Genomic DNA, 26,779 nt, shown 5'->3' on the forward strand with positions numbered 1-26,779 from the left:
AAGCAGGAGGATATGCTTCCGGGTCGGAGCGGTCAAGGAGCGAGATGGGGAAGATGGCGGTGGTCATGGGTTCTGTGGCATCGCTGGTGACAGAACCTGGGGAGGACGCTTTTCGAAAACTTTTCCGCTTCTACCGACAAAGCCGACCCGGGACCACAGACCTGGGAGGGGTCATCGACTTCTCGGCGGCCCACGCAGCCCGCGGCACGGGTCCTTTTGCCCATAAGGTACGGAGAGAAGTGCGGTTCGAGTCTCCGCATCACCTCGCGCTGCTTCTTGAAGGGGCTTCTTCGCCCCTTTTCGCCTGCAGACCGGATTGTCCTTGGGCTCGGAGTTGAACTGCCCACCAGCAGTCACGCTTGGCGACAAAACGTTATTCTGCGAATTTAGTCACGCTTTGTTTCTCTGCCTCGGTCTCAAAAAATTCTGAGAATTAGTGTTTACTTCTTCCTTTAACTGTCCCCTTATAGTTCTACTTTAATTTATGTAAAATCCCGTAAAAGTCTTTGTAGACGTTAGGGTAGCGCTCTGCGACTTCAAACAAAACCTACTACCTACTAATCCCAGATCTGACGAGGATCAGCCCTTGCGAGTTAAGCCTTTCCTCGAAAAACAGTCAGGCTTCTCTCTGGGCCTTTTAGAAAGAGGTGGTTGGAAGGATTCTAAAATAATCCCCCCAGAATTCAAAGTAAATGTCTGAAGAGTGCGTATGGAACCCTTCCTTATTTTTATTTTTACCACTGAAGATTAAGAAAGGAAATAGTGTGGAGAAGGTATTGCAGGGGAAATACAGCTGTGCTGCAGTTGAGTTTTCTTTACAGTCACTTTAACCTTGAGAACCTATAATCTTTCAATGGGCCATTGGTGTTATCCACAATGTCCCGAAGAGGCATTCTTTACAAGCAGTAACAGTTCTCAATAAAACTAATGCTATCATAACCCCATACTTTGAGCTTAACTTCTCAGCAGCTTGATTTGTTAGCAAAATCAGTTATAGAGTTGTCTGAATAACAGAATGTCTGCACCTGGAGTGTAATGTAACTTGACAAGAAGAAAGCTTCAGAACCCTATTCAGCTTCATTTTCCTTTATTTTATCTTTTTTTTTTATATCAATGAGTGTTTTATTAAATTCTCTATTTTGGACATGAAATGAAACCTTGGAGCACTGTTTGCATTTATGCAGGCCCAGCAGCTGAGGCTTCTAGAACAGATTCATGGATGTGCACAGGTTTTCTCAGCACACTTCTGCTCAGTATCATCCAGCACCCCCCAGACAGAAGTCAGGGCCTCTGGGCCAGTCCACTCTGAAATGTGGTCCAAGTGTCTGTAACAGGTTATCTGCCTCCATCAAAGCCTGAAAATCTACCTGCTGTGAAGTCACCTCTGCTACATCTGGGTTCTTTCCTATCATACTTTATTAGGAAGCTAAAAAAAAATCAATGTACAGGACACTTCAGTGTCAGGAAAGGGGGTCACAAGGAAAGCTGTCAGGAGTGATGGCTGGGCCTGGCCACTCCTCTGTGATGCCTGGAGAGAAGGGTGCAGTTGAGGTAGGAACAGACTCACAGATGGAGCCGAGCGCCTTCTGACCCACTATTCAATCCCTTCTTGCTAGTCTTTAATGGCCACCCTGAACCACTGTTCCAGCAGGGAGAGCTCACTGATGAGGTCTGTGATGGTGTTGGTAAAGGCCTCCTGCAGGCTGTAGGCCCAGCTGGTCTGCACACGGATGATGATCTTGTGCTCCAAGAGGTAGGGGACTTTATAACTGGCAAACAGCACTTGTGGATCCTTCAGCAACTGTGATTTTTTTCCTAGTGTGTGGTCTTCTTTGTTGATGGTGAACAAACAGGCATTGGGCACGTTAGTGTCCTTGTTAATGTTGAAGAGCAAGAATGACTCAAAGGATGGGCATTCATCCTACCACCGCAGCTGGACCCAGACTTGAAGTGGCTCTGTATTTTATCTTAATGCATAAATACTTTTTAGACTATAAGCCACTGATTACCCCAGACATTGTGTGTCTAGCACAATACCCAAAATAGCACTCAAAAAAATACAGTGTGAGCTGGGTACAGTGGTGCACGCCTATAATCCCAGCAGCTCAGGAGGCTGAGGCAGGAGGATTGCAAGTTCAAAGCCAGCCTCAGCAACTTAGCAAGCTGCTAAGCAACTCAGTGAGACCCTGTCTCTAAATAAAATACAAAATAGGGCTGGGGATGTGGCTCAGTGGTCAAGTGCCCCTGAGTTCAATCCCCAATACCAAAAAAATAAAAAAAATACAGTGTGTTTTAAGTACATGAAAGCTTAGATGTTTAGTTCCTTGGACTAAAGCAGATTTAAAATGCATATTAAGAAATTGCTATCATAAAACTGGTAAGATCAGTTGAGAAAATGATGGCTAACAGTCTGGCAAGAGAGAAAGCAGGAAAAACTTTTTTGGTGGGGGAAGCATGCAATACTGGGAATTGAATCCAGGGCCTCGTGTGTGCTAGGCAAGCACTCTACAATTGAGCTATATACCCAATCCTCAGAAAAACTTATTTTAAAAGCTCGATGGGGGGCTGGGGTTGTGGCTCAGCGGTGGAGTGCTCACTTTGCACTTGCAGGACCCTGGGTTCAATCCTCAGCACCACATAAGAATAAATAAGTGAAATAAAGGTATTGTTTCCAACTACAACTAAAAATTATTATTATTATTTTTAAAAGCTCAGTGGTTTGGTTTCATTCAGTTTGGCATATGGTTGAGTAAGTACACAAATTTTAACTCTGAAGATATTGCTGAATTACAGTGCAGTGCAAAGTATGGCCTATTTAAGAAATCATGACAGTGTTTATTGGTTGGAAAACTCAGCTGATCAGGACTCTTAGTTCCAGATAATCATTTTATTTTAAAAACTGGTTATACACCAGTCACTTGTTATTTTGTCTAGAAATCTCCATACTTCAAAAGTTGATAGGACAAAGATTACTTACCTTTGAAAAAGGACTTTTAATGTCATCTAAGGTAAGCCAGATCCTAAGTTTATTATTCATAGAAAAATTCTTCTCTTTAATGTCCTTGACTGAATGACTATGTATAATGAGCCATTCTTAAGGTGCTCTATGTGCAAAGAAACTTTCATTAACTCCTAATATTTTTATGTAATTAACAACAACAAAAGTTCTAGCATCATCATTTCATCTAGAAGAGAAAAAATGTTCTACTTTTTGTAAATAGGGTTCCCAGTGTTTTATTAAAATGGAGAATACCTTTTTGATTCTCTTCCCTCCCTGCCCTGCTCTTTCTCATAGCTCTGTTTAAAGAACAATCATATGAAAGTGCCTCAGAAGAAGTATTATTAGAACTAACCAGAGTAAATACCATTGTGATTTGGGATATTCCAGTACACTACACACTTTTTTTGTAAGTTCTTTTAAGAAGCAACCAAAGGTCAGGTTCAGTCGTGCACACCTGTACTCCCAGTGGCTTAGGAGGCTAAGGCAAAAGGAATTGCAAGTTCAAAGCCAGCCTCAGCAACTTAGCAAGGCGCTAAGCAACTTACTGTGACCCAGTCTCAAAATAAAAATTAATAGGGCTGGTATGTGCTTCAGTGGTTGAGCGCCCCTGGGTTCAATTTCTGGTAACAAAAAAAAGAGCAACTAAAGTATGGTCTCATCGGAAAAGATAGTCTTGAATGCCAAATCCAGTCCACTTTAATTTTTCAATTGCCACTTAGCTTAATTTTATATAAATCTTTAATGTTTGTTAGCATATAGATGAGGAAACTATGGCTTTAGGAAGTAAGTAATTCATCTTAAAGTCCTAGAACCAAGTATCTGGTGGAGCTAAGATTAGAATCCCAGAAGTAAGACTCTTAATTTTGCCCCATACCAGAAATTTCTGGAAGTTTGAGGTTCCCGGTGTTGACCTACAAAGTAGCTTTAGCCCTCTGGCTTCTGTTTCCTTCCTGCCAGATCGTCAGATCTCAACTAAGTGTGTCCTCAGTGAGTGAGCACGATGCACATAGAGCAGGACTTCAGCCAGTCAGCAAGTGGCGAGCCTATGGACTTGAAGGCTATCCCGGTGAGTGCACCTGACCTCAAAGGGATTTCTCTAATTTCATAGGAGTTATGAGCATGTAAGTAGAAAAAGGAGAAAACAGAGGCATTCTACTCCTGAACACATCCTAAATTATCCTATCTAAGGTACCCATTTATTTAGCATTCCCAAAAGATAGAAGAGTAAGCAGCACCTGCCTTATATGGCAGAAAGTGGCCAACAACAAATAAAAAATAAAGACATTGACTCTGGGCTCTCTGTTACAATTCTAAACTTCTGCCAAAATAATTGCTTTAAATAGTAGAATAATTCATAATGTCATTCCAGTCACATTCTCTGATGGCATAACAACTTAAGACTTGTTGCTATCAAGGCTATTTAAAAGAGAATTACAAGTAATGATCAAAAGGTCTAATGGACTACTTTAGAATTTTTAATTTAGTGAAGTTGAGTAATTTAGAGAAAATAAGAGTAATATTAACCTTTTGACTCATGGAGCTGTTGTAAATTAATTACTATAAACCATTTAGAAGATATAGAAATGCCTTGTTTGGGCCAAATAATCTTATATCTGCCATCCTGGATTTGGATTGTTTGTTTGTTTTTTGTTGAGAGGGGTCTCAGTGTTGCCCAGGCTAGTCTCAAACTTGTGAGCTCAGTCCCCCCACCTCAGCCCCCTGAGTCACTCAGACTAAGGGCATGCATTACCATACCTAGCTCTGTTTTTTTCTAAAAGACATAAAGTTTATGTTATATTTATGATTTCCAATTTAGATAAAAAATGATAGAATCTTCAAAAAGAAATATTTATTTTCATTGTACTGAGAGCTGGAACTTGGTTAGAGCTCTTACTACATTATGACTACTAAAATATTAGTTGTTATGATGGGAAAGTGTAACAGCTATACTTCTTCCTATAAAAGACCTCGTGCTGTAAATTCTATATGAATTCATGATGGAAACAGTTGAGTGATGACATTCAAATATGAAAGCATCATTCTCTGTGAGTTTGGGTAATCTGGAATAAGTACATAAAGTTATATGCACTTATTCCTTGGAGGCTGCTCTTGATCTTTCAACTCTAGTGCCATGATTTTCTGTCACACTAAGCCTTCTTTTATTACCCCAAACTGATATACCTGCTTTTTTGAAGTTTTCTAGGTTTTCCTACTTAAGCCACATTATTTGGGTTAGTGCTTCATTATGTGAAGAATGTCTTCCATCTTCCCTGCCATTGTAAGCTGCATTAAATAGAAGTATAATGTCCAGAGCGCCTTGCTCTTAGTAAGAAAGAATATGTCCACTTCTGAATCCCACTTACTTTAAAGGAACCTGAGTATCCCACTCCTTGGCATTTACCCAAAAGACTTAAAATCAGCATACTATAGTGACCCAGCCACATCAGTGTTTATAGCAGCTCAATTCATAGTAACTAAGCTATGGAACCCACGGTAGGTTGGTTCTCTTTAATAGATAAACGGTTAAAGAAACTGTGGTACATATACACAATGGAATATTACTCAACCATAAAGAAGAGTGGAATTATGGCATTTGCCAGTAATGACGGAACTGGAGATTATCATGCTAAGTAAAATAAGCCAATCCCAAAAAACCAAAGGCCGAATATTCTCTCTGATATGCAGATGCTGATTCATAATAGTGGAGCTGGGGGGAGTGGAAGTTCACCAGTTAGGACAGGGAGGAATGGGGAAAGGAAGGGAGGATGGGAGTGGGAAAGACAGTAGAATGAATTGGACATAACTTTCCTATGTTCATATGTGAATACACAACCAGTGTAACTCCACATCATGTAGAACCACAAGAATGAGAAGTTATACTCCATGTATGATAAGTCAAAATACATTCTACTGTCACATATAACTAAAAAGAACAAATTTTTAAAAATAAAGCAAGTACTAAAGAGAAGGTGAGAAATGATACCAGGAGGCTTAGTTCAACAGTACAGGGACTAGTTTACCAATGTTACACTTAATTTGGGAATGTTTAGGACTGTATCTCAAAGGCTATTTGTAGTTTTTGTTTGTTTTTTCTCTATTTCACTTAATATGCGAGGTCAAGGAATTATAGAATTTTTTTGTGTTTGATTGGATTATACCCTTCAGAATACTTTCAATAAAAGGACAACTGGAGTCTTTTTTTGCAGGGGTGGGAGGAGCCTGAGGACTGAGTATACCAAACCTGTTCTTACAGGTCTGGAAACCAGGACCTTAGTCTAGGGAAGAGAGGACTTGAAGGGGGAATGTTTCAGTATAAAACATTTGAAAAATGGTCAAATACAAGAAAGGATGAAAAGCATTAAAAATTGATGGTTGGGCTGGGGTTGTGGCTCAGAGGTAGAGCTCTCGCCTATCATGTGTGAGGCACTGGGTTTGATCCTCAGCACCACATAAAAAAATGACACAGCAAAGGTATTGTGTCAGCTACCACTAAAAAAATAAATATTTAAAAAAAAAAAAAAAAAAAAAGATTGATGGTTAAGCCAGGCTACCTGGACTTTTCCTGGCTCTATCACATACTAACTGACCTAGGGGAATTTTCTTAATCTCTCCTGGCCTCAGTTTTTTCATGTGTAAAAGACACAAAAATAGTGCTTACCTCACCCATCAGCAACGGTACAAGATAATCCAAAACAGGATAGAATGGAGTAAGTAGAGAGGGTAGAAGGGAAATTGACATGCTTAGGACAGTGCCTAGAACATCATAAGTGCTATATGTTAACTATAAACTTGTGGGTATTTATCAGAAAGAATTAAAAACCAATTTGTGCATTGCTGTAGGTTTCAGAACTCAAAACCAAACCAGGTTCAGTGGTACACACCTAAACCCCAGCAACTCAGGAGGCTATGGCAGGAGAATCACAATTTCAAGGCCAGCCTCAACAACTTAGTGACACCCTATACCAAAATTAAAAATTCTAAAAAAGAGCTAGTGATGCTAAAGGGACTCTTGGTTCACTCTCCAATAAGGGAGGGAGGGGGGACTTAGGATCAATGAAGATCAATGCATGCAGAGTAAAGGGAAGCAGATTTTTAACCCAGTAAAAGGAGAACAACATTGAAATGGCCTGAAATGGATTGCCTAAAGAAGCATTCAATTTCCTGTCACTGTTCAAGATATTATTAGATCTGAAGTGTTCTTCCTTTAATATTTTGGGAGATGTTACCATCTTTATTTTGTGAAAAAATGATGATCAGAGATGATAGACTGTAGATTTTTTTTATTTTTTGATTTTTATATCCCTTTTTTCCCCTAAAATGTTGATTATCCTTTCACCCTCCCAAATTATATGGAGACTATTTCTGCTAAATAAAATGTAAAATTAGGAACCTTAGTTGGGTTCTATGTCTTGGAGATGCATTAGAGGACATAGAAAGACTCAGGTTAGCCAGGAATGGTGGTATACTCCTGTAATCCCAGCAACTCAAGAGAATGCAGGAGGATCATAAGTTTGGGGCCAGCCTTGACAACTTAGCAAGACCCTATCTCAAAATAAAAAATGAAAAGGGCTGAAGATGTAGCTCCGTGGTAGAGGCTTCTGGATTCAGTCTCCAGTATTGCAGCAGATCAGATTAGTGGTCAAACTAAGTGACCATTAAAATGAATTTCTATGACTGATCAACTATATTTATTGCCCAGCCTTTTGCAATGATTTTTTTCTCCTTGCTGCATTAATTTACAGTGTGCCTAAATAATGAAATCCACCAAAAAAAATAACTTTCAATTTTTTCTTAGCAGGTAAACTCTACTGTATGAAATTTCCTTGGTGCTGCCAATTTGCTAGCTTTGGTCATAGGCTAGTTCCTAGTATAAGCTATTGATAATATTAAATTATTGATTATTATAAATATTAAATTATTGATATGATTAGTCAACTGCAGTAACCAACCCATCATGATTATTACTAAGCTGTCCAAATTTTTTCCATATATGCAAGAATCTAAACACAAAATTTTAAGTTTTTTTTTAATAAAATGTAGTACAATAGAAGAATCTTTAGATTATTTTCTATATATTTCTACTATATCAGTGCAGGTTCCTTTCTGTCAAACCTCATATGGTTTAAAATCTAAAATTCTGATAGTGGACCACTGATTTTATTGTTCAAAGACTCAGTTGATTACAGCCTAGTATGTATAAGGTAAAGATCTTAGGTTTGTTTCCTGTCATCTCCGAAATGTGTATTATTGGCCCTGAAAGAGGGATTAATCAGTGAAGCCATGTTACCTTTCTGAACCTCTGTTCTCTCATCTGTAAAATTGAATTAATGAGTTTCTCATGAAGTTATTGAAGATTAATGACATAGCTTAAGGTTACCACTATGTGGTGCTGAGGTATAAAACAATACCTTTATTTCACTTATTTATTCTTATGTGGTGCTGAGGATCAAACCCAGGGTCTCACAGGTGCGAGGAGAGTGCTCTACCGCTGAGCCACAACCCCAGCCCCTTGTTTAATTTTATTGATTCCTTCTTGTTCCTCATGACTTTCCCCCAACTATTCTTTATTTTGCTGAGATGGCCTTACTATTTATCTGATTGGTCTTAGGCATGAACTTCTCAGCTTCTGGTGGCCCTCACACTTATAAGCAAATATTCTCATTCGTTTCCTCTAAGATGAAAACAATTTCTTCAGTTCAGTGACAGTTCCCTCACCCTCTTACTTCCCCTTCTTGTATCTCTTTCAAGACCTTGCTCTGTTCCTTTCCTCTCTTTTGTTTTCAACCAGTTCCTCAATAATGGCTCTTTCTTCACAGTCTGTAAGTATATTTAGGTCTTACCAATCCATAAAACCCATAAACTTCCCTTTTAGTTCTTTATTCATCCATGACCCCTACTCCTTGATTTCCTTTTATAGACAGGCTCCTAAAAGGAATTGCTTGTATAACTTACCATCTCTACTAACCTATCTCCAGGTACTTCCCTTTCTTCACACAAAATTTTTCATCTGTAATTCTTGATTATTTATTTATTTGTGTGTGTGTGTGGTGGTGGTGGTGGTGCTGCTGCTGCTGCTGCTGGGGATCAAACCCAGGCACTTGTACATGCTAGGCATGTGCTGGGCCATGACTCCAGCCTTCTTTATCTTTAATTCTTGAGAAAGTACCTTGTACATAGTATGTATTGAATATTTGATGAATGAAAACGAATCTTTTCCATGCTTTACTATTGAGCTACAATCCCCAGCCCCATGACTTAGAATTCTGAAGGAGGAACATAGTGAGTCTGGTTCTAGTGATTTGGAAAAACAATATTAGAACCAACTTCAGCCCTCCAGTCATCCATTACTGTCCCCAATGGGCACAGGTTAGCAGGGAGCAAACTGGCAAAGAGGAAATGTAGTTGGTAGGTCCCAGCCCCCACATTATAAAGCCAAACCAAATATAGAGGAATAGATTTGAAGCTGAGAGACAAAATAAATTAATAACCAGTGCTTGCTTCATTACAGGCAGACTTTCAAATTCATATTTCAGTTAAATTCAGTATAAGAACTTCCTTTGTGCCAACAGTAAATGATATAGGGAGTTTGAGAAGTCTCAGATGACTCTGTAAATGGTGATGCCTGGTGAAAATTAGAGGGTGGACTTTCAGTTCTAAAGTTTGCTTTGGGATAACAAAATGGAAAGTTAACTGTGGAAATATTTGTTTCCTTTAAGAATAACCCAGGGGCTGGGGATGTGGCTCAAGCGGTAGCATGCGTGCGGCCCGGGTTCGATCCTCAGCACCACATACAAACAAAGATGTTGTGTGCGCAGAAAACTAAAAAAATAAATATTAAAATTCTCATTCTCTCTCTCTCAAAAAAAAAAAAAGAAAGAAAGAAAAAAGAATAACCCAAAAAGCCAGAGAGACTTGTATAGAGGTGGGTCTTTGATAATTATCAAAAATTAATTTTTCATTAATTTGAAGCATAACCAAAAGATATGGGGGTAAAGGACAGAATAGTAGATATAAGGATGTCAACGAAAAGAAATGATCGGAATAACTAATGTAGAATTTTCCCTTCTTTTTTTTTCCTATCTGTCTTTTGTATAGGATTTATTTTTATCTCAAACCCATTCCTCCCAGGGTACCAGTGGCACTGGGTAAAGCAGTGCCTAAAGTTATACTCCCAGAAACCTAATGTGTGTAACCTGGACAAACACATGACTAAAGAAGAGACCCAGGATCTGTGGGAACAGAGCAAAGAGTTCCTGAGGTAAGTCTCATCAGTCAGAATAAAGTGTTAATACTCAGCTCAGATCACAACAGATCTTTGTATAAACTGTTGTATAACAATATAGTGAAAATGATTGTCCTGTTTTTCTTCCCTTGCTTCCATGCAAATACAACACAGTTGTTTTCCTTCCCTGACAACTTTTGGACAGATGCTTTGACATTTATATTAAATTGAGATCATTTTACAGATTTACTTACCATAGCTTAGATACTGAGTTCATCCATATTAATCATTAGATGATCCATTTTTATTCATCATCAACCCTTTTTTCCTACTTAAAATGTGTTCCTTTGAACAGTTGTGGTATGTTAGGATAAATATCATTGACAACTCTTTATCCCTACTTTCCTAGATGGAGTCAATGCTGGTAGCTGTTTTATGAAAGGCCAGTTGTTCCTTATGGGAGAGGAACTAGTATTTGTACCTTCATTCTATTTCAGTAATCATTCATTCATTCATTCCACAAATATTTATTGGAAGTCATTTGTGTACCAGGTATGATACTAGACATTGGATACACAAAACTTAATAGGATACTCTTCCTGTACTCAAAGGTGAATAGTCTGTAGCAGGAATTCATTGTCTATAGGAATGATTATAATAGACTCAGAAACTGTTATAATGGAGGCCAGAGGAGGAAATAATTAATTCTTCTAGGCAGAGCAGAGGTATCAAAGAAGAACAAGTGATTTTTATTTTTAATTGAGCCTATTAATCCTCTTTCTTCTGTTCATTTGAACTGATCTTCAAAAATGATTAAGGGTTTGGTAGTCATAAAAGTAAAAGGGCTGGCTAAAAGATACATACAGCTCAGTGGTAGAGCATTTGCCTCTTATACATAAGGCCCTGGGTTTGTTCCCTCTACTGCAAGAAGAAGAAGAAAAAAAAAAAAAAGGTTATTCCAGGTAGAGAAAGCAGCCTGAGCAGAAATGTAATATTTAAGACAAAGTAAATTGGTCTGTGAGATTGGAACACAAGGGGTGGGTGTTCATATGTTTATGCAACAGATACCCTAAGTTTCTGCTGTGTGCCAGACAGTGTTTGAGAGTAAGAGTTCAAAGACAGATAAGAAACAGTTCCTGTCTTCCAGAAACTCACAGTTTAATCAAGGAGAGAGACATATAAACAAGTAATTAAGTAATTTGGTGGGTCTAGGGTGAGTTAATAAAATGTGAATAGTTACTTACATGGCTAGATTGGGGTAGGTTTTGGAAAATGCTTCCTGGAAATCATGGGTAAGAGGGGTGAAACCTGAATCGAGAAAGGTAGATTACAGCGTATAGAGTTTAGTGATAGAGAGCACCAGTTCTGGAATCATTTTCTGTGTTCAAATTCCAGCTCTGCTACTTAACTGTATAAACTTGAGCAAGTTTATTTTCTCTTTTTTTATTTTTTTAAACCTTCACAGCCCTGGGAATTGAATCCAGGTATTCTATCACTGACCTGCATCACAGTATTCTTACTTTTGAGACACAGTATTCCAAGTTCCAACACTGTTCACAAGTTTACAGTCCTCTTTTCTCAGCCTCCTAGTTGGATTGTAGCTGTATGCTACCACACCTGCTTGAGCACGCTTCTTAACCTTCCTTTGTCTCCTAACAGTCCTTTCATTATTAATTAGTGTGGGGTTAAAACAAGATAATAGAAATCCTTAGAAAGATTCCCGTTAAGACCATGGTACTAACTTTGTGTCCTCTTTGGTCTTAAGTGGCCCTAAGGGTAGTTTTCAGAAACTGTCATGCTGATTCTAACAAGGATAATAGAAGATTTTCTTAAGTTGAGTGGGGAAAGAAGAACCAAAATGTAGTGATTTTTCTTTAAAGATTGTTGGTGTGTAGGTTGTAATACTATCAGGAGCAATGAGGAAAACCCTGTCATCAGCTGTTAATACCTTCTTTAGAACTGAGACAAAGTAAGATAAGATCATGACTGAGTGAAATTAGCAAGAGAGAACTTAATGTTATTAAATCAGTCTATGTTTTCAAGTAATTTCCTTTTTTCCCTTCTGAAATATGACTTCAGAAATCCCAACTGTCTTCTAAGATAGCTCAGGTGAATCTCTATAATAAATCATCCTGTAGACAATGGTGGAATACGATGTTTTTTGTCTGATAAATTAGCAAGAATTTTAAAAATGTGATGTTCATATCTTAAGTTGCCAAGGGTTGAAAGAAATTGATGTGCTCAGACATTGTACTAGGAGCACTGAAAATCGATCAGGTACCTAGTTCCCAATCTATCACTTTGTGATGTGTGTTTCAGTTTTCTTGTGTGAGAAGTAAAGGTATTAGACAGGAAAAGCCATTCAAAATGGTTGAATCATGTTCAAAGTCCTATGAACAATACACTAAGTTCTCCCCACTTTTCCAGAGTCTGTCAGAGATGGAGAAGATTTGTTGCTCCAAAATTCTCTTGAAGGTTCTGATTACCTGGTAATATCCTCCCACAGTGAGAACCAGGAACAAGAGCATTTCTCAGGATCCTTTCACTTTGAACTTTAGAATTCTGCAGTCATTTTAAATAGGATATGAAGAAGAAATACTTGAACTCAGAAGCAAAAACAAGACTTCATAAAATTAGGGAATTTCAATTCTGTTTTGTTCAAAGTGAGTAGTATCGATATTGAGCCTTGTACAAGAAGCAAAAGACCAGATTAATCAAATATAGCATATCCCAGTAGTAGAATGCAATCATTAAAAAACTGTAAATTCAGCTCACTCACAAATATGGTGAGCCTTAAGAGTCAGTATACATTTAAGTATTTCTCTCCATCTCTCTCCCAACCACTTTAATCTAAGCCACCATTACATCTTACCTGCAGAATACCATAGCAGTCCTGAACCATCCGTTGAAGTCTGCTCTTGACCCTCTGCTTAGAGGATAGAAATCACATCATTTTTCTTACAGCTTCCTAGCGACTGTTTAAATCTCATGCAAATTACCCCGAATTAGCACAGACATCGTAAGTTAAGGGCACATCTCCAACAAGGCTACTACCTTCACTTCAGACACCAGCCACAAGTTTGGAAGGTTTCCAAGCTATCCTCCCTTAAGACCAATGCTTACAGATTCAGGGGAGTCCCATGATTCACTCAGGTCCAAAAATTAATTATAACTCAAATAAGCACTATACTTATTTTTTTTCTTTTCTTTTTTTTTTTTTTTTTTTTGTGTGTGTGTGTGTGTGTGTGTGCTGGGGATTGAAGCACAGTACTTATGGTTACAGTTTTATTATAAAATCTACAGATCAGGACCAGCCAACTGGAGAGACACATGGAGCAAGGTCTGGGAACTTCCATGTCCTCTTTCCTGTAGGCTCAGTTCATGTATGTCATCCTCCTAGCACATTGGTTTTTTCACCAACCAGTAATCTCTCCTAAACCTTAGCATTCAGAAGTTTTATTGCAGTTGCATTATTTAGGCATGATTGATTAAATCATTAGCCACATAGTTAGATTCTTTCTGCAGTTCCCTAAGTGTGATCCAGGGGCCCACCATGATTAGCAGTGACAGTCCTGTCATTCTGGAAATTTCAAGGGTTTAGAAGCTCCCTCACAAGAACCAGGGACAAAGGCCAGCCAAATTTTTCATTATATAACGCCATCACATTTTTTTTTTTTAATCCAAAATCTTTTTTATGGCCTATGAGCCCTACATGGTGTGGCTTCCAGCCACCTCTCTAACCTTATTTCCTGCCGTTCCTTTTCTGTAGCCACACTGGCCTCCATGTTATTCCGTGAACACATCTGTACTGCTCAGCTTCTTTAAACAAGCTTCTCCTTCTACCTAGGAACCTCTTCCCTTGAATATCCAGTGGCTTCCTTCCTTAAATGTTCTAATATAAGAAAGGCCTTTTCTTATCATTCAGTCAAAAATAGTTCCCTACTTTCCCTCACTTTTTAATCCTCTTACATTGGCTTTATTATTCTCCAGAGAAAAAACTTATCAAATATTTCTGAAATTAATTGATATGTTTTATATCTTTTGAATTTTCTATATTTATGATCCATTCACAAAATTAAGAATAGGAAAAGGGGAAAATGTAAATAAGCAGCTTTGCTTTTTTTTCCCCCCCCCACCTCTCTGCATTTGCTTATGAAGTGCTTTGTATCTGTTTTTTTACATGAAAAAGGTTCTTTCCACTGATATCCTCCATATGGAAGCAGAATTAAACCTTGTGCTTTTCTATACCTTTAAGATTTTGGTTGGGTTTTTTGTTTTTGCAAGGCTGGGAATTGAACCCAAGGCTTCACAAATGGCATGCAAGCAGTCTACCACAGAGCTATATCCCAAGACCAAGACATTGGTTTTTAATGCTAGTGTGATATTTGTTTTAGTGAATCAAGTCATCTGATCCTTCCTTCTTTCATTGTACACCTCCCATAGCCTACCATCTTGAAAATTGTGTGATCTTAAGGCCTAGCATAGTTCTTTATAAAAAATCAGAAGGTGTTCAGTAAATATTATTTCTTCCCCACCCCACCCCACCCCTAGTGCTGGTAAATGAACCTGGAGTAAATATTTCAATTATGATGATATCCCCTAGCCCAATGAAACTACACCACTAAATTTGAAAAGAATTAATTTGAGGGCTGTATGGTAGCTTTCCTTTTTGTTTTCATTAATTTATTAAATAATAGTCATTTGTGTCTTAGAAAATATTCAGGGTGGGGATATGGCTCGAGTGGTAGCGTGCTCGCCTGGCATGCGTGCGGCCCGGGTTCAATCCTCAGCACCACATACAAACAAAGATGTTGTGTCTGCCAAAAAAACTAAAAAATAAATATTAAAATTCTCTCTCTCTCTCTCTTTAGAAAAAAAAGAAAGAAAGAAAGAAAATATTCAGTGCTAAAACAGCCACGAAGATGAATAAAACTCAGTCCCTATCTTTGAGGAAAGGATTTAGAAAAGGAATTTACAACATGGAAGGTTATGTACTTTGAGGAAGTTACGTGGTGCTGTGGGGCATAGTGTAGGCAGAGACTGGGAAAAAAGACTTCCTAGTAGAAGTGAACATAAAACATGTATGAAAAAGCAACTTAGGAAAATCTGGTAGTTCAATAATATAGTGAGAAAAAATAGCATTTTAATAGAGGAAAATTGAGTGGTCTAAGGCACAGTCATGGAAGGTAGTACTTGTGGGAAATGCTTGGCAATGCACTAGAAAGGTTAGTTAGAACCAGATTATAAGTGGGTTGTCAAACAACAATAAGTGTTGATTAGGGTGTGGGGGAAAGGGCACACTCATACATTGCTGGTGGAACTGCAAATTGGTGCAGTCAGTCTAGAAAGCAGTATGGAGATTCCTTAAAAAACTTGGAATTGAACCACCATTTGACCCAACTATCCCACTCCTCAGATTACCCAAAGGGCTTCAAATCAGCATACTATAGGTACACAACCATATCAATGTTTATAGCAGCACAATTCACAGTAGCTCAATTATGGAACCACCCTAGATACCCCCAGTAGATGAATGGATAGGGAAACTTCTCTATATATACACAATGGAACATTACTCAGCATTAAAAGAGAATAAAATCATGGCATTTGCAGGTAAATGGATTAAGTTGGAGAATATAATGCTAAGTGAAGCAAGCCAATTCCAGGATGCTGACTCATAATCGCAATTGGCGGGAGAGCATGGGAGGAATGTAGGAATTTTAGACAGGGCAAAGGGGAGGGAGGGGGCAAGGGGGTAGGAATGATGGTGAAATGAATTAGACATCATTACCCTAAGTACATGTATAAGACATGAATAGTGTGAAAATACTTTGTGCACAGTGTCTTGAAAAATTGTGCTCTATATGTGTAATATGAATTGCTAAATTTTTTGAAATGTAAAAAAGAGAAAAAATACTTAAATATTATATTAAATATTTCTAATTTAAAAAATAATGGATTGTATGTAGACTTTGTCTCGTGAAAAGCAGGAATTTATCCAGATCAGTACCAAGACTTTTCACTCTAGCAATCTGATTCTTATGGCACTAGGGAAAATAGTCTGAAAACAGTGGCTGTAAAAGGCAAATTAAGAATTTAATAGTTCATGAAAAAATGATAAAGAAAAGTCATTGTCAGTAGAGTTGGTTATCAAAAGATTATGAAAAATGAAAGAAAAGAAGAAAGCATTATCCACAAATTTCCAATTGGCAGTGAGGATAATATGGAGGCTTTTAGTGGAAATGAGGATTGACAGAAGAGAAGAATGAGCAGATTATCCCGAGTGTAGTTTGGGGCATATTAGTTTTGAAATGCCTGTGTTATATCCAAGTGGGGATATACAGCATGCCCTGGGAATAAGGAGCTGAACTTGGGAGCAAAGTCAGAGATGAGATGAGAGTTATACATAAAAATCACCATGAAGAGGTGGGCATAGGTGTGATTTTCTCTCATTCCCCAAAAGAGAGAAAAAAGAAGGTCATTGGCCTCAGGCAGCATCAGTGCTGGGTATAGAAAGTAGAGCAGGAGACCCTGAGCAGCCAGAGGGATGTGAAGGAAAATAGAAGAGAACACTGTTAGAGGCGGAGACAGGAAAATATTTTGAAAAAGAAGAGACAGGCCAGCCATGTCAAGTAGGCCTAGGATTTGACAGTTAAGTGATGTTATTGAAGCTAAGAAACTAATTTTGGTAGAGTAATGTAAGCAAAAAACAGACTGTAGTGAGGGGAGACTAAAAATGGCAAATTCTGAGAGTTTTTTAGAGTTTAATTGTGAATGGAAAACACATATGGGGCAGAGAGGTTGGGATATGGGCAGGGTGCCTTGAATGAGAGGTAGAGTTGGAAAAAAAATTTTGTTCTTTTGTCTTATGTATGCAGAAGTGTTAAACAGTGTAAATGAAAAGGAAGAAACAAGTGCAGAGGAGGACTTGAAAATAGGAGAAAAAAGATTTATTAATGGAGAAAGGCCCCAGAGTTTGTATGGGGGAAAGGATATAGTATGGGTAGAGAATTAGCCGTGGTGGAAGAAAATAGGACGACTTCTGAAACCAGGAGGGAAGGATGGAATAGAAATTTAGAGAAGTGTAGAGGTATAGGAGAGAAAAATTGAAATTGGACTGTATCATTTAGGCCTCTGGTTCTTCATTAACCTAAAAGAGGGAGTAAGAACAAAACTGAGGCATTGAGATGCATGGTGAAGGCTTCAACCCGAAGCTGGAAGGTTGAATGAAATAAAATATTTACAACATAGCAAAGGATGTTAGCAGTTAAAGTAGCATTAGAGGTCTACTCGTTATGATTGGCAATATCGAGTTGAGAAGAGAGAAAAAACTGGAAGGACTCAAATACTGAAGAATGAATGGGGCTCTAGGAATAGGAGATTGAAGATCAGGTTCAATGAAAAACAGAGAATAGGGAAGGAAAGAAGAAGGCTGTGGTCTTAGAGGAAAATAATCAAGAGTTGTGAAAGACAATTCCCAAACCTTAAAAATAATTGAAAAAAGCCCAGTGTGGTGGCACACAACAGTAATCCCATCTACTCAGGAGGATAAGGCAGGAGGATCTCAAGTTTGAGGACAGCCTAGACTATTAAGCAGTACTACTCTTTCTCAAAATAAAAAAGTCTAGAGATGTAACTCAGTGGTGGAGTACTTGCCGAGGAAGCTCATGGCACTGATTCAATCCCCTGTTCCAACAAAAATAATAAAGTTGAAAAAACAAATACCCGTAGTAGGATTTTGAAGATTTTTATCATAAATCTTTGTGTGGTGCCAGTGATTGAACCAGGGCCTTGTGCATGCAAGGCAAGCACTCTACCAACTGAGCTAAATTCCCAGCCCATATTATAAATCTTCAGACTTTATTCTGTCCTGAGTAATTTTGCTTTCCCAATGATTCAACTAATGTTCCATTCAAGCAAGAAAGTAAAGAAAATGCAGTTCTTAGTTATGGCTCTGGTTTACCCACTGTACAAAAAGTAGACAAGCAGGCCAAGAGTTCATTTCCTCCCAGTTAGGATTCAGTTGGAAGCAGTGCTTTAGAACATGATTGCTGAAGAAAATGCCAACACTTACATAAGGCACTTAAGCCATTACAGAAACTGTACAAAACTGCCATATGAACACATTCCCTGGGGGAGAAGGTAACCAGCCCACCCATTTATCTTCCTCCTCCTAGTGCCTGGAGGACATAGTGAGGTCAGGGAGCATAGTATGTTTCTGTTTGCCATGAGAGCCAATAATTAGGGTCGTGCATTCTTGAAAACATTCTTTTGGATAATTGGATAAAAAATTAAAATTAGGTCAAGGTGCCACCATATTCCTACATTGTTCAGATTGGATATGGAAGCTCCATTGGTGCTGATCCTTCTTGGTTTCCTCTTAGACAAGTTAGGTTTTAAGGGAGAACAGCTTATGCCCTTCAGTGATTCTTCAGTGTTTCATGCTTTAAAATGTTCTGGATGTGGGTTAAGTTTGCCCTCATAATGTTCACAACATTCAAGAATGAATTTTTTGGAATCCTTGTTACCTAAGAGGCCCTTGGAAACAAGATGGGTTCCTAAGTAGTACTGTAGTGCTAAGACAAGAAATGTATTGTGCTGGCCAATTCTGCTCTCATATGAGAGATGATATGTTAACAATTGTTGGTTACTTTCTTTCCAGAAAATACAAAGGTAAGAATTGAAATCAAGTTCTCAGAAAAGGATATGAAATGAGGGGTGGAATCTTGAACCTACCTCAATCCTAATATATTGCACAAAATATATGTATTATTACCTTCAAAATGGAAAAATTAAAGATCACTTTCTTGCATTCAGGAAGCTTTTAAGTTATTCTTTTCTTTTTGTTATTTGGACTGGGCTTAATACTTTTGAAAGTAAGACTCTGCTCTGACTTCTTTTACATCCTTGGACTAGTCTTCCTCTATAAGATAAACTTCAAAGTCTTTCTTACAGTGATACAGTTAAGCTAGACTAGACTGTAAATTCTGTGAGCACAGATAGCATCAATCCCTGAACTCCTTGCTGGACATCAAGATAAGTGAGCACCACTTACTGTGTGGGCCTCCACTGGATCCTTCACTTTTGCACTTTTGTGCCCATGTTGCCTACTGTGTCTCTCCCTGTTTAAATGCTGGCCATTCTTTGTCACTATATGCAACTATCCAGCATATCTCAAAACCTTAACTAATTAGGCAGCTGGCTTTGCACTTAGCTTTTTCTTAGTTCTCATACCCTTTGAAGTCTGTGCTATTCAGTTTAGCTAGACTTTCTGTTGCCTTTAACTTTCCCTTTATTTCTACCTAAACTTTCCATGTTATATGTTAATTTCCTGTCAGAATGTAAATCCCTTAAAGGAGTCTCATCTTTTTTGGTACTAGGGATTGAGACCTGTGATGCTTAACCACTGAGCCACATCCCTAACCCTTTTTTTTTTTCCTCATTTTGAGACAGGGTTTCACTGAGTTGCCTAAGGCCTCACTAAGTTGCTGAGGCTGGCCTCAAACTTGTGATCTGTGGTACCCAGCTTTTTTTTTTTTTCCAAGATTGATTAAAGATGAAAATTATAATTAACTATTTAAATGATTCGACCTTGGAATTTTAGATTTTTGGAGATAAACCAAATAAGCTTCCTCTTTAGAAAAAGAGTAGTTAATATCATAGATTTATTTCTTCAGATAAAACATAATTACAGGAAGGGTACCCCTATTTTACTGACACCTCCTTTGGTTTGGACAATGGATTAGCAGAAACCAAATCAGTTTCAGTGGTGCCTTAATTGTTAATTGAGCCTCAATTATCTAAGCTATATTGTACAGGGTTAAGTAAGTCATGTTAAACCAGTTTTTTTTTTTAATTGTACATTGTTAGTGCTTTCAGTATCATTAACAAGTAAAGACATTCCTGTTATCATTTTGTTTTGTTTTCTTGCTTTATCATTACTGACATGCTAAAAAATTTGTTGTTTAAAGTTGATGCCATTCAGCAGAGGATTTAGAACTTAAAGACTAGAAATTGGAAAGGCTAATATGTTTTTTACTGTTATTGTATTCTTGGTCAACTCATTTATATGTTTTCATTTTCCTCACCAACCTTGTTTAACAGCTTAAACCATGGAATAATAAATTTAGACTCCAGGGTTCATACAGAGGGCTGTTGCTGATATTTGAGATAAACAAATTCTCTATTGTTGCCAATTTTTGCAGGTATAAAGAAGTGAATAAACGGAGACCCCGAAGTCTACTAGAGAAATTGCGCTGGGTAACCCTAGGCTACCATTATAACTGGGACAGTAAGGTATTCAAACTTTTTCATTCTCCAATTATGTGCTTCTTTTTTTCTTTTTAATATTTTTCAGTTGTGGTTGACACAATACCTTTATTTACTTATTTATTTTTTATATGGTGCTGAGGATCAAACCCAAGGCCTCGCATGTGCTAGGCAAGCACTCTGCCGCTGAGCCACAACCCCAGCCCCCATTTATGTGCTTCTTGAGCCTGAATAGTTGGATTTCTTCCTAGTCAAGCTTAAAGTATCACCTAGGGACTATCTAGAGCATAAGTTATCCATAAGGTTATTTTGGTAGGGTCTCTTATTTATGCCTTCCTTAAAAATCTCCCTTCAGTTATCTCAGAAGAAATGAATAATTTATCAAGAGAAAATTTTGTCTGCATAAGCCCTCAGGTCATATTATTGCATCAAAAGTCATCAGTCCTATCTCAAAGTCTGCTTCAGGATATAGATTTCTTTTACTGTTTCCAAAAGCAGTTCTCAGTTATCTTTATATTCATTATTGTTTGAAGTTTGTTGAGCATTTATTTCCTACATGATATGTGCCTGGAGTTTACCAGAAAAGTTCTCTATATCTAACAGTGTTTTCTTCCATCAATCAAAAGAACTTCCAAGATACCTTTGCTTGCCAGGAGATGCCAGATAAATGTCTGGCCAGGAGAAAGGTGGGAAAGAATTTCCTATAGTTAAGAAAGTTCCATGTTTTATTGAGCTTCAATTTCTTTTCTGTCCTCTGTGCTTCAGAAGACATATCATTTCTCACTAGTAACACAGTGTCTCATGTCTCAATGTTTACCACCAAGTAAAAGAATTCTAAGATTAAAATGAGGACTGGGGTAGAGATCAGTGGTAGAGCATTTGCCTAGCATGCATGAAGCCCTGTATTCCATCCCCCACACTGCAAAAAAAAAAAAAAAAAAAAAGTGGAGGCAGAGTAAAACATATTGAGACCATATTCTCTGCCTAACCAGTTACTTTCTAAAACCTCTGTTGTTTTAGTTAACCCAGCTTATTAATAAGTTTATTAACTGGTTCATGTAATGGTACTTTTAAAAGTATGTGTAATATAATTTTTTCTTTCAGTGACACAGATTCAGTATGAAACTAGATGTTTGTATTCAGGAAAATGGCTGTATGATGGTCTTTGTGTTAGACAGTTGGTGTTTGAATCCTGTTTGTGAGTAATACCTGTAAAGTGATTACCATAGTGCCTGACTATCTAGACAGTTAGATATATTAACACAAAAGGAATGAGCATTTTTTGTTTTTTTAAACAGGGCCTTGCTAAACTGTCCAGACTGGCCTTAAACTTACAATCCTACTCTCAGCCTCCCAAATTGCTGGGATTACAGCCATTTACCACTGCACCTGGCAGCTCTTGTTTTAAATATTTTAGATATATTGTTATTCCCAAGGACCTCAAGTTTAACCTTGTTTACTAAGAATAATGGAAAGTGAAAAATTATCAACAACTCTGAATGAGAAATCAAAAGTTAAAAAAAAAGTGAAAGTTTGGGGGGTGGGACTTGACAAAATATAGTATTTTTAGTCAAAAAGAGAGTGAGTTAAAAGTATGATTGACAAAAAAAGAGAGAAAGTGTGTAATCCATAGACAGTTTGGACAGGTTGGAAAGCCCGAAAGGTAATTATTTCAACATAGCAGAGGCTATCTAGAGCTACAACAGGAGGCCTAACTAGTTGATCTTCTAAAGGAATAAAACTTAAATTGATACAAGGAAACTTTAATGTTCTGTAACTATACCTTTAGTTTTAAGAATTAAATAGGAGCTTTTCTTATTTGCAGTTCAATAGAAGAAGAGAAAATTAAAAACAGAAGTTCTAACCAAAGAGGTAGGCCATCCATCTAAGATTTCACAGAAGTTTTACTTGTACCTGAAGTTAAAGTGCACTTCTGGCCAAAGTAAATCCCTTCTATCCAGAGCCAGGACTGTTGCTCCAGCTAGAATATATCAGGAAACTAGTGGATTTGTGAGACAAAAGTGGATTTTCTGATCACTTTTGAGGTTGATTTGGCAATGGAAGAGGTGTGGGAATAGAGGAGCATCCAGAAGGGAAAGGCTGTGTTGGGCTGCTGCAGGCTTGCACAGCCCAGAGAGCCCTCAACCTCGTCACACAGGAAACCTAATGAAACCACAGCCTTGTTGTTTTTATGAATTGTATGCAGGAAGATCTTTTAGAAAGGCTTTCTGCCCTTTGTTTTTTGTGGTGGTGTTCATTTTTATGTGTGCAAGAGACAGAAGGTATTTGTAATCCTTAGGTGCTAAAAACAGAAGCAATTTAGAGAGATAAATGCTGAGAAAGTACTTGTTCCATTTTAAGGTTCTACCTTGGCCATGATATGAGTCAGATGTTTTGAGCGTGTCATCTCATCAGATTGACCACTGAAATTGGCACAAAGCCTTGTTGCAAGGTAGCTTATAATATTTAAGTTGCCTTTAAAAATTTTTTTTTTTAATTTTTAGGATAGTTTTAGATGTACAGAAAAGTTAAGAAGATAATACAGCAAGGTGCCATATCCAGTTCCACCATCTGTTAATGTCTTTCATTAGTGTGGTACTTTTGTCTCAATTAATGAACTTGGGGCTGGGAATGTAGCTCAGTGGTAGAACACTTCCCTAGCATGTGCAAGGTTCTGAATTTGATTCCAGTCACCACAAAAGAAAGAGAAAACAAAAAACTAGAACTAAATTAATTAACCAATAGTGTAAATTGTAATTAAATTATAATTTAATTTAGATTTCCTTAATTTTTAACAAATATCCTTTTTCTGTTCTAGAATCTCATCCAGGTTACTGTATTACATTTAATCATCATGTTTACTTAGGCATCTCTTGACAGTGACACTTTTTTTTTAAATTTATATTTTAGTTGTAGTTGGACACAATACCTCTATTTTATTTATTTATTTTTATGTGGTGCTGAGGATTGAACCCAGGGCCTCCTATGTGCTAGAGGAGCGCTCTACCGCTGAGCCACAACCCCAGCCCTTGACAGTGACATTTTGAGTTGACTTTTTATCCTAAAAGAACTGTCCTGCTTAACATTAAAGTATACTGGAGAGTGGTGTGATAATCACTTCATGTGTAGACTCCATGCACTGTGAGTCTGTGTCCTTTGCAACTGCATAGCATGCTGTCTGCTGTATAATAGGTGCTCAGTTTTTTGAGTGATTTATTATTTGATTATTGGATCCCTCTGGACAGGTAGATAATGCTGGCTAATACTACTTTGGAAATTAGAGGATTTTAAAGTAGTAATTAATCTTATGCCACAGTTTACTATTCCTAAGATCATTGTTTATTTTTCTTATTTTCTCTACTTTTACCAAAGAAATACTCAGCAGATCATTACACACCTTTCCCTTCTGACCTGGCTTTCCTCTCAGAGCAAGTAGCCGCTGCCTGTGGATTTCAGGGTTTCCAAGCTGAAGCCGGTATCCTGAATTACTACCGCTTAGATTCCACATTAGGAATCCATGTAGACAGATCTGAACTAGATCACTCCAAACCCCTGTTGTCGTTTAGGTAAGCTGGTTCCAAAAATTTTTAGTTACTTTTATCATTTCATTCTTTTCTTTAAAGAATTAAGCTAAAAAAGACATTAAACTTTCTTTGAATGGCTGGATTCTAAAATCTTTCATTTCTGGGCATCTTAACAATGTATCATAAAGTAAAATTAGTCTTCTATGAGCAATGCCCACATAACAGTTACTTTTTTCTCTTTAAGTTGCATGGAGTATGCCTTTTATAATGAAAGATATCCTCTGGGTTCTGTGGAAGAAACAGGTAGAAGATCATAAAGCGAAGTGAGCAGCTTTTTTAGAATAGTAGAGCAAAATCCAAAAGCCTGAGTGTTTACTCTGGTCTCCCTAAACATAACATTGGTCCTGAGTACAATGCCAGTATCTCAACAAAGAAAGTGCCTTTTATAATGAGAATTCATACCCCATTTGAATCAAATGTATGATATGTCAAGATCATTGTATTGTCACGAGCAACTAATTAAAAAAAAAAAGAAAGTGCCTTTTATTAATGCCTTATCTTTATAATGAAGGAATGATACACAGAGTAAAGAATGCAGTTTTGAAAGACTGAAGTCTTAAAAGATACATCAATAAAACTTTATATGGATAATGTTAAAACTCAGTTCTTCACTTGCTTATTTACTTCATCAAATTTTATTTCCAAAAGAGGAAGATATTAAACTGAATCGCAAAATGATGAAGTTGGCAATAACTTTGACAATTATAGTTAATAACAGAAATAACTTCCTATTTTTACTTATTTTTTTGTAGCTTTGGACAGTCTGCCATCTTTCTTCTAGGTGGCCTCAAAAGAGATGAGGCCCCCACAGCCATGTTTATGCACAGTGGTGACATTATGGTGATGTCAGGTTTCAGCCGCCTGTTGAACCATGCAGTCCCTCGAGTTCTTCCACATCCTGAGGGAGAAGGCCTACCTCACTGCCTGGAGACACCTCTCCCAGGTGTCCTCCCCAGAGATTCACTGGTAGAGCCCTGTTCTGTGGAGGACTGGCAGGTATGTGCCAGCTACTTGAAAACTGCTCGTGTTAACATGACTGTCCGACAGGTATTAGCCACAGACCAGGACTTCCCTTTGGAACCCGTGGAGGAGAAAAAAAGAGACATCACCATAGAAGGTTCCTGCCATCTGGATGACCAAAATAGCCAAGTAAAACGGGCCAGGTTGCACCCTAACAGCTGAGACATGGAGACAGCTCTTATTTTGCCACGGACTCTAGCACCAGGACAAACAAAAACAGACAGGGAAGGACTCATCATAATCACACTGTTGCCTTGAAAGCCATCTTGAAGAGTAAACTGCCTTCACTTTGCTCAGGCACAGTCTAATCCTAGTGAGATGTCAGCAGTGATGTGTGTGGATACGAAAGAGGTATGATGGTCCACACAGCATTCTCAGCCTCTGCCGTTACCTTGAGGGAGGTGGAAGTAAGTTTACAGATCTGTGGAATCTAAATACCTCAGATTTTACTACTGGAAAATATAGTACCACTGCCCCAGTCATCACTGAAGTCTTTGATCTCTTCTGCCATCTTCACTGGCTCTCACAGAGGAATTGCATATACGGATGACCATAGAACTGGATTGTCCCCTGGATAAGAAATTAATCGTAGCCATCAATTTTGCCTAGAAGACAAATATATGTAAACCAAACAAAAGGGGAACAGTAGTTTCTCCACATCCTTTAGGTTTCCAAACTCTCCCGTTGGCTTTTTAATGCAGTTTTAATTATTGAACTAAAAATGTCCCGAAGGTATTCTGTTACTGTTTACTCCATGAATAAACTTACTTGGTTTTAAATTAAAGATCTGTATCTGTCTTTGAGGGTTAGTCTATCTGGGATTGGGTTTTTCCTTTTTATTTGCTGTATTGTTCGGCTGTGAAGCCCTCTGGCTGTTTCTGCCCTACACCACCCTGCTCTGCCCTAAGTATTCTCTGTGGCTGTCTCACAGGAGAGACACTTGATAGTCCAGTCACTGCTCTCATGTCTGATGGTAGCCCATAACCTGCTAAGAAAATGCATGAAGCATCAAGTCTTCATCTTTGTACCCCCACCAGCTCGGCACACTGTACCTGCACCAAGTACTTTGCATTTCTCTGGACCTCTATTTTCTCACTCATAAAATGGAGAAAATATTTACTGCCATCTTCCTAGGGGGAATTTTGGTATTGAACAGGGAATTCAATGCTCTTTTCTAGAAACATGATGTAACATTGTTGTCTTATTACTACTTGGGCTCTAGAGATATCCTAATTCAGTACGTTTGTGTGGCAGTGGGCCAGAAGCCACTTTGATGCCTAGTGTTTTTGATGTGTCATGTGGAATTTGCATTTCTCTTTTGTTGTGGTTATTTAGTAGGGGGTGGTACTAGAGATTGAACCCAGGGGCACTCTACCTCTACCACTGAGCTATACTGACAGGCTTTTTTTTTTTTTTTTTTTTTTTAAGACAGTGTCCTGCTAAATTGCTTAGGGCCTCAATAAGTTGCCAAGGTTGGCCTTGAACCTGTGATCCTCCTGTCTCAGTCACGCAAATAATGAGGATTACAGGAGTACACCATCACAGCTGGCCCCACAAGGTACTTTAAATATGACCCACCTGAAACCAACATACTGCCATTTAGTAAATCCAACAGAGTTCATCCTTAATGCTAAAACCAGTTGCTGCTGCTTCAGCTGATTATCAGAAAAGGGCATTGGCTTG

The 26,779-nt window shown here is 38.0% G+C and overlaps 1 protein-coding gene and 1 pseudogene across 1 annotated transcript; one reads left to right on the plus strand and one right to left on the minus strand.

Annotated features, from left to right (window-relative positions):
- The first annotated feature begins 31 nt into the window (after window positions 1-31).
- Window positions 32-25,880, plus strand: Alkbh1 (alkB homolog 1, histone H2A dioxygenase). Its single transcript, XM_027931704.2, has 6 exons — window positions 32-227; window positions 3,959-4,067; window positions 10,097-10,259; window positions 20,429-20,519; window positions 23,865-24,058; window positions 24,829-25,880. Exons 1-6 carry the CDS (start codon window positions 45-47, stop codon window positions 25,256-25,258), a joined length of 1,170 nt encoding a protein of 389 aa, XP_027787505.1. The 5' UTR covers window positions 32-44; the 3' UTR covers window positions 25,259-25,880.
- LOC114089590 (DNA-directed RNA polymerase II subunit RPB11-a pseudogene) lies at window positions 1,595-2,018 on the minus strand (annotated as a pseudogene).
- Window positions 25,881-26,779: the final 899 nt, after the last annotated feature.

This window comes from Marmota flaviventris, chromosome 2 (assembly GCF_047511675.1).
Source record: "Marmota flaviventris isolate mMarFla1 chromosome 2, mMarFla1.hap1, whole genome shotgun sequence".
Taxonomy (NCBI): Eukaryota; Metazoa; Chordata; class Mammalia; order Rodentia; family Sciuridae; genus Marmota; species Marmota flaviventris.

Excerpts from the sequence above, each read along its gene's own strand:
- Alkbh1 (XM_027931704.2), top strand. The coding sequence starts at position 45 with ATGGGGAAGATGGCGGTGGTCATGGGTTCTGTGGCATCGCTGGTGACA. Across the intron at positions 228-3,958 it reads CGGGTCCTTTTGCCCATAAG|ATCGTCAGATCTCAACTAAG; the intron begins GTACGGAGAGAA and ends CCTTCCTGCCAG. Across the intron at positions 24,059-24,828 it reads AAACCCCTGTTGTCGTTTAG|CTTTGGACAGTCTGCCATCT; the intron begins GTAAGCTGGTTC and ends ATTTTTTTGTAG.